The 12,545-nt window shown below is 40.6% G+C and overlaps 1 protein-coding gene across 14 annotated transcripts in view; it reads left to right on the top strand.

The window, feature by feature from the left end:
* Positions 1-11,539, top strand: part of NCOA2 (nuclear receptor coactivator 2) — a 450,248-nt gene extending 438,709 nt beyond the window's left edge. For all 14 annotated transcript variants that reach the window (XM_069100096.1, XM_069100098.1, XM_069100100.1 and 11 more), the window contains one exon: positions 7,646-11,539. In XM_069100096.1, the coding sequence (XP_068956197.1) occupies positions 7,646-7,657 (12 nt within the window). In that variant the 3' untranslated portion in view covers positions 7,658-11,539. The remainder of the gene's footprint in view (positions 1-7,645) is intronic.
* The last annotated feature ends 1,006 nt before the right edge of the window (positions 11,540-12,545 follow it).

The following is a 12,545-nucleotide window of genomic DNA, read 5'->3' as shown; positions in this document are numbered from 1 at the left end:
TTGCCCAGGCTTGTAATTTCTATCTTCACAACAACTGGGTCCCCTTCTCTTCCCTCCTGGTACAGCCTCTTTTCACCTCTACTCCTAGAGTATCTCCATAGACTTCTGGTCAGTCTCCCTGCCTCAGGTCTTTACTCAGTCCAGTCTATCCTCCCCTCACTGCCAAAGGGATGTGTCCAAAGAATAGTTCTGACCATGAGACACACACACACACACACACACACACATCCTCTTCCACCCCTACCAGCCTCCTGCCAACATCCGCAGTTCATGAGCCCCATGGCTCTCTAGAAGCAAGTATAAATCCCTCTGTTTGGCATTTTGAAGCTCTGTAGAACCTGACCCCTTCCTACCTCTCCAGTCTTATCATGTTTTACTCCCTCCCCTTCACACACACTATGACCCAACAACTTCGTGTTCCTCCCACACACATGCACCGTTTCCAGGCCTGCAATACTCTCCCTCCTCAACTCTGCCCTTCAGTTTTCTTGACTTCCTTCCAGGAGGCCTTTCCCAGGTTCCCCTCCCCGCCACCCCCCAGCTTTTCAGGACCCCACTCTCCCAGTTTTCCTCCTGCCTATCTTGGTGCGCCTTCTCTTCTTCCTTTCCTGCTTCCTCCTCCAGAATGTGGCCTCTACCTAGTACTTGTCCGTGCCTCTCAGGGTTCCATCCTGGGTCCTTTTCTCCCTCTGCACTACTTCAGCTGATCTCATCGGCTCCAGTGGATTTAATTATTCTCTCTCTGCTGATGATTCTCAAATCTACCCATTCTGCCCTAAGTTTTCTGTTGACCTCCAGTCTCACATCTCTACCTTCCAGACATCTCAAACTGGTTGTCCAGCAGACAGACATCTTAAACTCAGTATGTCCAAAATGGAAGTTACTATTTTTCCATCTAAATCCTCCCTCACCTCCTACCTTCCCTTATGCATGTCAGTTATTTTAACTTTCCTCAGCATGAAGCTTAAAATTCCAAAACTATCCATTCTAATAAATATTGGGATCTTTTTTTAAAAAAATGTAGAGAGCTATAGAGGACACCACCATCCTTCTAGTCCCTCAGTGGGAATCATCTGAATTCCTCTCCCTTTTTCTTCATACATCCAATCTGTTGCTAAAGCCTGTCATTTTCAGTTTTGCAACATCTTTCCAATATGCCCCCCTTTCTCCTCTGACCCTTCCACCCCTCTCTCTGGTGCAGGCCCTCTTTCTCTCATGCCTGGATTACTGCAGTAGCCTGCTGGTGGGTCTGTCTGCCTCTATAGACTCTCCCTACTGCAATCCATCCTCCATTCAGCCACTAAAGTGATTTTCCTAAAGCATAGGTCCTACCATGGCGTTCCCTAGCTCGAGGAACTCCAGTGGTTCCCTGTCACCTACAGGATCAAATACAAATGCTGTCTTAGACATTGAAATTCCTTCATCACCCAGCCCTCTCCTCTCTTTCCAGTCTTCTTACACCTTCTTTGATCTTGTGACACTGGCCTGACTTTCTCTCATACACTCCATCTTTTGGTTCTAGGCATTTTCTCTGGCTGTTCCCCATGCCTGGAATTCCCTCCTTCTGCAGCTTCACCTACTGACTTCCCTGGCTTTATTTTAACTGCCAACTAAAATTTCATCTTTTACAGGAAATTTTCCCAACCCTTCTTAATTCTAGTAGTACCTTCCCTCTCTTAATTATTCTGTATTTTTCCTGTATATAGCTTTTCGTGTATGTGTGCGCGTCCACATGGATATATATATATATATATATTTTTTTTATTTTGTATGTATTTGTTTTCATGTCTTTCCCATTCAATTGTGAGCTCCTTGAGGGCAAGGACTGTCTTTTGCTTCCTTTTGTATCCCCAGGGCTTAGCAATGCTTGCCACATAATTGGCACTTCATGAATGTTTGCTGACTGATGATTGAATATGGATGAAGAGAATATAAATGGCCTTATGCGTGAATGCTGAGGGCTGGCCAAACCTAAACTACACAAAATTTGGATGTTCAAAACCAGATGAAAAACCAAATATTATTTCAGATTTGCCATCATAAGCTGTAAATTAAACACAGGCTTTAAACACTGGATCGCTCTGTAATGCTTAGTTATTTTTCTAGTATTCAGCCTTTCCTCTCATGTTTATTTCAGTCAGCCTCAGATCCACATAGATACCTTATTGTGCACTTTAAAAATGTTTTTGAATTCTTATGTTCAGATAACAAGCAGCAACTCCGCCCCTATTCCCCACCCACCCACGGACAAATGGGTTGGTGCCGCCTGTGCACATGCCCAGTCTCCCCGTCAGGATGGCTTTTCTTCCCCCTCGGGCGCTGAGTCGTGTCCCGGGCTCACAACGCCCCCACCCCTCACGCTCCCCCGCCGCCCGCAAGCCAGAATGGTAAAGAGCGGGAACAGGTCCGCTCAAAGCCGGAGCCAGAGTTCTCAGCCAATCAGAGGCCAGCTCCCGCCTAGCTTGCCAATCAGAGGCCACCCCCCGGGTCTTCTCTGCTCAGTGGGCTCTTCTGCCTCGGGTGTCTCCCCCGGCCCCCAAAGAGGAAGCCAGGTTGGCCCGGAGGACTTACTTCTCCTTTGGTCCCCAGGGGGACACAGAGTCCACCTCCAGGTCCCCAGCTGCTGTCGTCCCTTCACTCCCTCCCATGGCCAGCAGGGGGCGTGCGATGGGGCTGGAGGGGACCCTGGCCATCCTTGTGGCTGCCCGAGGTCCAGCGGATCCTGGGCCCCCCACGGGCTCCCGCCGCTCCAAGCCTGCTTGGCGAGCCTGGCCCCGGCCCCGGCCCCGGCCGGCTTCGCCCCCCGCCTGTTTCCCCGTCCACCCGGTAGCCGCTGCGGGTACATGGTCACCTGTGCGCAGCTCGTTTTACGAGGTGAGGAAACTGAGGCAAATGGGGTTAAGTGACCCGCTCACCTGAGGCCAGGTGTGAACTCGGGAAGAAGAGTCTGACTCCCGGCCCTCTGCTCCATCCATTCTGCCCTCGCTGCCCTTAGGAAAAATAAACCGTAGCATCAGACCAAAAAAAAAAAAAAAACCCAAGCAGCAGCTTCTATTTGAATAGTGAGAGTCAGTAGTTGTGGTTAAAGTCCTGCACCTGGAGTCTTTGAACAAGAAGACTTGTTCAAACCCTACCTGGGTTTCTTGTGAAAATGAAGGGACAGGCTTCTGGAATTCCTTTCCATTCAAAATCCAAGAGCTTAGTGAATCTGTTCTAATTTAAAGCTTCTTACTTTTGCATATGACTGCTGATGGAACTAATTTAGTTAAACTTTGCTAAGTGCTATCACCTAGTTTTACCTTGGTCTGAACTTTATCAATCTCTTCTGCTTTTCTTTCTCATCTCCTACTTGACTGTTCCTTTCATTATCTGTACTTCATTTTATGTTGATTGTAATGGCTCTGACAATCTCACATTGAAATGCCTTCTGTATTCCTTCCCTCACCCCCATAATATACAAAGAAAGCCTCCTAAGTGACTTTGTACTTGTCATCTGTACATTACAGTGTTGGCAGCAAGAATTTTATTCACTAACCTTCATTTTATATATCTTCGAAGCAGAATATGTTGCTGGTATGAATGTTGGCATTCTTATACTGTTAAATTCTAGATATTACTGAAACGTGTTTATTATTCACTGAGTAATGCAATCATTGGTAAAATTAGACCAAGTCAGTCTATGTGTGTTTAGATTTCCCAATAAGAAAGTTACTATTTATTTTTACAGGAGGATTCTGTGATTTAAAAATTATTTCAACACATTGGTTTAAATGACAAATTCCTGACCCTTAAAAAATTACATTTAAAATATAAATTCTGTTTACCAAAATTAATGGTACACACAATTATTCATTTTCTCTTATGTTGCATAAAGAAGGCACATTTGTATCAATCACCCTAGGGTTATGGAATCAATACCCAATAAATGTGCTTTATTGTCAGTCTTGGGGGTTTATAATAAAATAATGTGCTAATTGCTGTTTCCTTAGCCATGTCTAATAGCTTGATTGCTTTCTCTCCATGTTTAGGGAATACAGCAGTAAGCTTTTTACCCTCAGTAAAGTTTTGGGGAATGGGTCAGGTCCAGACCTCTAATTTTTTTATAATGTACGGTACCCCTGGTGAGGAAACTCCCCTTATCAATCAGGGCTTCAGTAACTTATGATCTTAAAGATGACTGGGGGTAATGAGAGGTGTAGTGATTTACCAGGTATAACACAACCTTAGGTGACCGAAGTGACACTGAATCCCTTCCAAAACCATCTCTGTGTCTACTCTCCTGTGCTGCCTCCATATAGCTATTAGCCATCAAGTTGATGGGATATAAATATTTTACAGAGGAACTATTTTTTCAAAATGACTACAGAACAGAGGCTTTTTTCCTTCACATTTCAATCAGAGAAATATATTTATAATAAGTGTTACATTACAGTTAAATGTTAGTTAGCCCAAACTAATAGATTCCTAGACCATTAAAGTAGCAAATTTCCAACTTTACATTACAGAAAAGCAAGTTTGTAAAATGCCATTTAATATTTTGATGGAGCTGTTTTCATTTGGTGAGGAATTTCAGATGGATGTCTCTGAATGCTTATGAGAAAGTCGAAGTATCATTGAGATTACTCTAGAACCCCTTGTGACCACTGTAATTTATGGGTGTGTCTACAGATTTGATACATAATCTCAACTGGGCCTTCATTGCAATTCTGTCCTCCCTAATTGATGAACCATCTTATTTCTCTATAAACAGCTTTTTCAAACCCTCTTTTCTCAAACTTCCCACAGTAACCCATGATCCAAACTTCTCAGCTGAGGAACTTTATTCAGTCGTTTTCAGTCATGTTTGACTCTTCGTGACCCCATGTGGGGTTTTCTTGGCAAAGACCCTGGAATGATTTGCCATTTCCTTTTCCAGCTCATTTTACAGATAAGGAAACTGAGTCAAACAGGGTGAAGTGATTTGTCCAGGGTCACACAGCTAGCAAGTGTCTAAGGTCCAATTTTAATTCAGGATGAATCTTCTTAACTCCAGGCCCAGCTCTCTATCCACTGTGCCACCTCCCTGCCCCTATATCTCACTCACTTCTACTTCTCTGCAAAAATTGTGGCCATTCATCAAGAGTTCCCCTTCTCTCACATCACCCCCCACTCTCTCCTCCTTAACTGTGACCTCTGATCAAGAGGTGATCCTTCCCCTTGCCAAGGCCAACCCCTCTATATTAGCCCTTAATCCCTTCCCATCTTCTCCATAAGATTGCCCCCACTTTCTTCTCCCATTAGATTGTAAGCTCCTTAAGGGCAGGGACTGTCTTTTTCTTATTTGTGTCCTCAGGGATACAGTGCCTGGCAGAGAATAGGCATTTAATAAATGTTCATTGAACTAAACTGAAATATTCCCCTACTCACTCTCTTATCTTCATTCTTATCTACTGGCTTCTCTACTACCTAAAAAATCAAGCATCCTTTTAAAAAAAAAAAAACACCCGAATTTTATCCTAACATGCCTTTAGAAAACTTAATTATAATCAGTACCTTTACTTTCTTTCCTCTCATTTGCTTCTAAACTTTCTTCAGTCTCATCATCATTCAACTGAAAGTGTCATCTCCAAAGTTATTAATTATATTATATGTAATTAATTGTATCATAATTTCCAAATCTAATGGCCTTTTTGGTCAATCCTTCTTGACTTCTCTGTAGTCTTTGACACTGTTCTCTCTCTCTCTTGTTTTTTTGTAACACTATTCCATCCTGGTTGTCCCCCTTCCCATCCAACCATTTCTTCTATTTCCTTTGCTGTCTTCATCCCTTTTCACACCATTAGCTGTGCATGTCCTTCACGGCTCTTTTTTGGACCCTCTTCTCTTTTCTCTCTTTACTGTCTCACTTAATGTTCTTATCAGCTCTCACGGGTTCTGTTATCATCTTTATGGATACTAATTCAGAGGTTTTTATATCCAGCCCTAATTTTCCTCCTGAGCAATAGCCCTATATCACCACTTGCCTTTTTGGTGACTTGAATCTGGATACCTTATATGCATCTCAAATTCAACCTCTCCAAAGCAGAAGTCATTATTCTTCCCTCAAATTCTTCCCTCTTCTGAACTTCTCTGTTACTGTTGAAGACACCACCATCCTCTCATTTACTGAGGCTTACAGCCTCAGTGTCATCCTCAAATTCCCACTCTCATCCCACAAGCTGCCAGATCTGGTCATTTCTACCTTCTCGGCATCTCTCATCCCCTTCTGTCCATTCACACAGCTTCTTATTTGGACCTGCAGTAGCCTTCTGCATGGTCTCCCTATTTCCCCTAACAGGACAGTCCACCCTTTACCCAGTTCCTAAGGGGATTTTTTTAAAGTATAGATCTGATCATGTCATTCTCTCCCCACTCAGTGAAGTCTTCTGTTTGGCATTTAAAGTTCTTCATAACCTGACCCCTTTCTGACAGAAGATAAATACCTCTGAATTGTCCTCTTCCCTTCCCCTCACTGTCTGTGACCCAGCTACACTGTTCCTAACACACAGTACTCCATCTTCTCTCTCCCCAAATCTGAAATGTTCTCCCTTCTCAAGGCTTCCTTTAAGACTCATTCTGAGGCCCCCCCCCTCCCCTAACTGTTTGCCTCTTCCTCTCTGAAATTAACCTCAATTTACTCTGTCGTTGTCTTGTATATATGCCTAGCTGTTTACATGATACATCTCCTGTTAATATGGAAGCACCTTTGGGGGACTGAGGTTTTTTTTCTTTCTAATCTCCAAAGCCTGGTACTAGTATGCATTTTTTACATATAGTACATGTTTCTTGTCTTAGAACAGTCCTCTCTTTTTAAAGTCCTGAGGTGATGCTATAAATAGAGCCCTAGGCCTAAAATCAGGAAGACCTAAGTTCAGATCTGACCTCAAACATGTAGTACCCATGTGACCTTGGGCAAGTCATTTCATCTCTATTTGCCTTGGTTTCTTCAACTGTAAAATAGGAAAATTAATAGCACCTACCTCTCAGGATTTCTGTGAGGATCAAATAAAATTGTATTTGTAAAAGCCCTTAGCACATTGTCTGGCAGGGTAATTATTGCTGATGTGTACGTAGTGCTTCAGTGTTTATAAAATGCCTTATACGCATTGCCTCATTTCTCACAACAACTTTATAATATAGTTACTACAGGAATGAACTCATTTTTTTAGATGAGGAAACTGCCTCAATAAACTCATGTGGTATGCTCAGACAGAGGCAGATTTTGAACCCAGGTTTTGTCTGAGTGCTTTCCTGACTATACTATGTTGGCTCAAACTTCTAAATCTAAACATAATTACTGGGGAAACAGTTTCAAGGTAGGATTTTTCCTAACAATCACTAGAAACAAGCCCCTTGGTAGACTTTAACCAACCCTCTCAGCCATTTTTCTGTTCTTTATCTTTTGCAATAACCCTTGAACTGTTTCATATGTATAAGTTGCTTCTATATTTATGGGGCATATAAAAAAGGAAAAGCTTAGTCTTCCATTTTACAGCTCATCCCAATTTTCTGCCTTGGTGATAGTTTGTATTTGGGGAAATAGCCTCATGTTTGAATGTCTTTCTGCTGAACTTGATGCCATTGGTTACCAAAAATATTTCATGAGTCTTTCTTTCTCTTCTCACAGAAATATTGCTGACCCTAAAGGCTGCTGATGGCTCTTTCTTTCTCCGGCTACCTGGGCTCTTACCAGTTTGAAGAGCTGGCTGCCTTTGTTTTGACCCAGCTGACCTGCAGTTTTGCTGGAGCGAGTTCAGCTTCATCATAACTACAGATAGGACTCAGCTGATTCCCAAAGCGGAGTCAAAACGGCTGTTGCAGGAGGAGCAGCCTCTTTGACAGTCTGAAGCTCGCGTACAGACATTGCTCAGTCTGTTCACTGCATTCACCTTAGTGCAACTTAGATCTCTCCTGCGAAGTCAATGTTGACAGGCAATTTTCATAACCATGTCAGATTGAATGTATTTAAATGTATGTATTTAAGGAAAACAACCATGCTCTTGTTCTGTTCCTGTTTGGTTCTAGACACTGGTTTCTCACTTGATTTTCCCTGGCTAATCAGTCTGGTGCAAAGAATTGTGGTTTCATTTGGGAAGCCGCGTTTTAAGCTGAAGTCTGCAATTTGGGAAAGAAGCAGGGCAGTCACTGGGGATGGCGCTGTATGCACAGAGATGCCTGTTAAGTTGATCAATTTACAAAAGGTCTTAGAAAATAGCTAGACCTTTTTGAAAGCGCTAAGGCTCCTTCCGGAATGGGTTTCCATTCACCCAACAGGCAGCAAAGAGTCTATGGTCAGGCTCTTCATATTTAGAAGTATTTTCCTTTTTTTCTATAATAGAAAACCAGCCATCTCACAGAAATCATGAAGCCAGAAGAAATGTCTGTTTTTCTCTTCTACTCCCCACCTGACCCCACCCAATTAAGTTATCTATAGACTTGGTTTAGAGATCTTTTAAATCCACTTGAATTAATATGCATTATTCTGGCTTTGAGATCTTCTTTACCCCTAAAAGGCCCTACCCCCAACCCACTGTAGGGAAGAAACCAGGTCAGCCCTTACATGTCATTAGGTGTTTGAATAGGTGCCAGCAGCCTATCATGTGCCCGCCCACTGCTGAATCCTAAATTTCAGAAAACCAGGACAGGCACCTCTGTGAAGTATATTCATTCCTGTTCTCAAACTCCCCTGGCCTACAGTATTGGGGGAGGTGTAGGGTGGGAAATGGGGTGGGGGTGGGGGTGGAGGGGACAGGGAAGGTAAAAAACAGTGTGTTCAGAATTTATGGCAGAGATCACTACAAATTTAGCTGTCATCATCATGTGTTTTTATTTTGTTTCTTAGCCTCGCTGATTAAGCTGAAGTTTTGTAAGGTACATGAAATCCAGTTTCTATGTAAACAAGCAATAATTTAAGTTGAGAACTTAAGCGTTTTAATTGTATGATTTTTTTTTTGTGAGATATACATGTTGTGGAATTGATTCAAAATGAGGTACTTCAGTATTAAATTAGAGATCTTCATAGCAATGTGTCTCCTAAAGGTGTTTTGTAAAGGATCCCAATGCCTTGAATAGACCTAATTTGTAGGCTTAAGACTTTTTATTTTCTAAACCTTGTGATTCTGCTCATAAATCATTTATCTAATCTATATGATATGCAGCCACTGTAGGAACCAATTCTTGATTTTTATATGTTTATAATTCTTTCTTAATAAATCTTAGAGAAACTATGTTACTAAAGCCTACCACTTTTATGGTGGTTTTTCTTGCCCACTGTGGTGCATGAGTAACCTTTTACTAACTGGCTTCAGTTTCTGAAGGCTGAATACCAAGAAACTGGAGGCTTTGGGGGAGCTATTTCTTCCCCAATCCCTGACAAAAATACTTTCTTATTTCACCTTCAGAATAATGTCTTTTTTTGATGTCTAAAATGCAGTGCATTTTATATCCTATTAGCCAGACCTTTTAGGAACAAAGGAGTTTTTCCTTGGAATTTGATTATCTGGCCAGGTGAAAATTACCCCTATTATATTTATATCTCTCTATATAATGTGAAAATAGGGAAAGTATATAGTGAGATATAAGCCCAAAGAGATGATAAAGACAGTCCCAAAGTGTTGGTCCACACTGAAGAAATTTTCTGGAATTCTGCATTTCAATACATTTGTTTCTGATTGAGGGAGATATTAAAGATACAGGGAGGTGGCTTAGGGATCAGTACCTTGGAGAGGTCACCACTTCTTATGTCCCGCTGGAAAGAGTGAGCTTTAGTCAAGCCATTGGATTGTCTAGCTGAGATAGGAAGGTAAGCAGCAGTTGGCCCTGAACTCCATGACCTCGTTGATAATAATGAGATTTGTAGTACATCTTCATTAATGTGACCAGTTTAAAACCTTATTTATAGAATGAAAAGAATTTTTGTTTCACATGACCCAAGAGGAAATGGGGTTTTGATCTTTTTTCTTTGGGGGGGGTGGGGCATACAGTTCCTTTTTCAGTTGATGCCGTCCATGAGAGGTTCTCTTTTTGCTAATTAATGGATTGCCAATTTCATTGTTACATTGGTTCCAATCCTGATAAACCTGCAGGCCTGTTTTGTTTGCAAATTAGGCTGTTTCATAACCATTGCTCTTTTGAAGGTAAAGAGATTGTATGTAATCGTGTGGCTCAGATCAAATAATGGAGCTTTGCTTTCCATGGAATTGAGGAAAAAAATTGAGTGAAGGAATCATCTGATCATATTGATCATACTCAAACAGGAAAATTAAAGCCAAATCCATTCCCTTCATTATCAGTATTTCCCATTCTATACACAGTAAATTTGTTTGACAGCGTACTTGGTTTTTGTTTAATAGAACAAATAATCAGTGTTCTACTATATTACTAAATGTGAAGAACACGTAATGTGAAAAGTATACATACATAAAACTTGGTTGTTTGACCCATTTAAGTGTTCATGTAATGTGGTGAGTTTAAAAAGTGAAGTGAGCTGTTTTATTACGATGAATTAATTTGTTTGCACTCAAAGTTGAAAATATTGCCCCCACCCCCTCTTCTGCTATCTTTTTTGGCCTGTATTAAATGAAAGCAATGTTTTTGCAGTTTATATAATACAATTTTTAATCTGTGTTTAAAAATGGAGTTCGTCTGGGCTTAACACGTGAAATGGGTGGCACAGTTAGTTCCACTTGCAGAACCCAAAGATACACAATCAGTTTTGAAATGCAACTTAAGCCATTAACTAATTGTTGGTGTGAATTTAAAGTTTTCTAGTATTTGTATGGTAGTGTGCTGCCTAAGAGCAAAAGCATTCTGTGCACAGAAGAAAATTACTGTAGTGGCTTTGATTTGAATTAGAATTTTCTCCCTGGTGTTTCTTTATAGACTAAAACAAAACCTTTTAAGTTTCATACTACAGGTAAAAGCTATGTGCAAGAACCTCAAAATGCTAAAATCTAGCATAATGCCTTAGATCTGTTTTTAAGTCTTGTATATTCCTACATAGCTGTCTGATGTATTATATTTGTATAGTGAATTGTGTACAATTTTGGAATAAGTGCATCATCACTTTCCTTTATGTTGTGAAACAGTGATGATGACACATTTCTTCAAACATTTAACTGTCCTTTTTTTCTTTGTCATTTGTGGGTTTTATTTGTACAGTTCCTCATGAAGTTGCATCTGAAATGTGTGTATATGAAAAGATTATACAAGGGTAAAATTAAGCAATATATTAACTATGGTTCTTCAGGAGAAAGCTTACAATGTTTGGGTTGTGATTTACTTTCAAAACGGAGTTGACTCTGAACATCACCTTGTTCACCTGCATTGATGTTTGTATTTCTAGTGTGAGCAGTTTATGCAAAGGTAGATATATTCAGAGAAATTTTAAATACATTTATGCAAGTTAATATTGCTTTGCTGATGCTATTTGCTTATTTGATGTTAAATAATGCTATTGTAAATAAAGACTGTTGTTATTGCATCATTTAATAAATTTTAATGCCTTCGGGTTTTACATGGCTTTAGAGGTTGCAATGTGTTTATATTCATTTATTTCAGTATACTTGAAGTTAAATCAATAAACAAAAGTGCTGTTCAGAGTGTTGTAATGAAAAGAGCTGTGGGCTTGGAGTCAGAAGAAAACTAGTTTGCAATCCTTGCTTTTCACACATCTTTACACGTTGTAGGCACGTCACTGAACCTTTCTGAGTTCTAGTTTCTCCTGCTGTACAGTGGAGATGATAATACCCATAGTACTTTATCTCATAGAGACATTATGAGAATGAAATGAGATAATGTATATTAAACAATTTACAAACCTGTCAATGTAAGTTACTATTATCTTCCATTAGTCTTATGACTTTTCTTTCCAAAGCGCTTTCACATCCATTAGTTCATCTGTATGGTATAACCAGTCTATAGTGTACTTGACAGAAAATTGAGACCCAGAAGAGTTAAATGCTAACAATGGCAGAGCCTGGAGCTAGAACTAAGGGAACTGACATCTTGCCCTTTCTACTAAAGTACGCCGCTGCCCACCACAGAGAATTACTTAGACTCTTTAGGCATTACAAGAACACCAATAGGAAAAATTTGTAGTCGTATGTGGCATTTTAAGTGATTGATTAATGGATCCTAAAGAATTAGTTGTTAATATTGATAGGAAAATCCAGTTCCTTTGTACCTCGAGTTCTGTATTTGAAAGTGATTCTGGTTTTATAACAACCAAATACCATTCCATTGGCCTTTCAGAAAGCAGGGTTAGGTAAGATGCATTTACATACAGAAATAATTACATGAAAGAATGAGGGTTAAAAGTCCTGCTCAGTTTCTTGTCCCATCCACTTCATCAATAACTAACCCTGTGACCCTCATCTCTAAATTTCTCCTCTGTCTTGAACAGTCATATCATGTGATTTATCATAATACCAACTTTCAATTATGTTCTCCTCAGGGCAGCCAGGTGGCACAGTGGATATAGCACTGGCCCTGGAGTCAGGAGGACCTGAGTTCAAATCCTGCCTCAG

Source organism: Petaurus breviceps, unplaced genomic scaffold (genome assembly GCF_028583685.1).
Source record: "Petaurus breviceps papuanus isolate PSGF00001 unplaced genomic scaffold, PetGlider_PUasm1.0 38, whole genome shotgun sequence".
Classification (NCBI taxonomy): Eukaryota; Metazoa; Chordata; class Mammalia; order Diprotodontia; family Petauridae; genus Petaurus; species Petaurus breviceps.
Note: the sequence above shows the minus strand (reverse complement) of the source record. Positions and strands in the feature narration are given on the sequence as shown.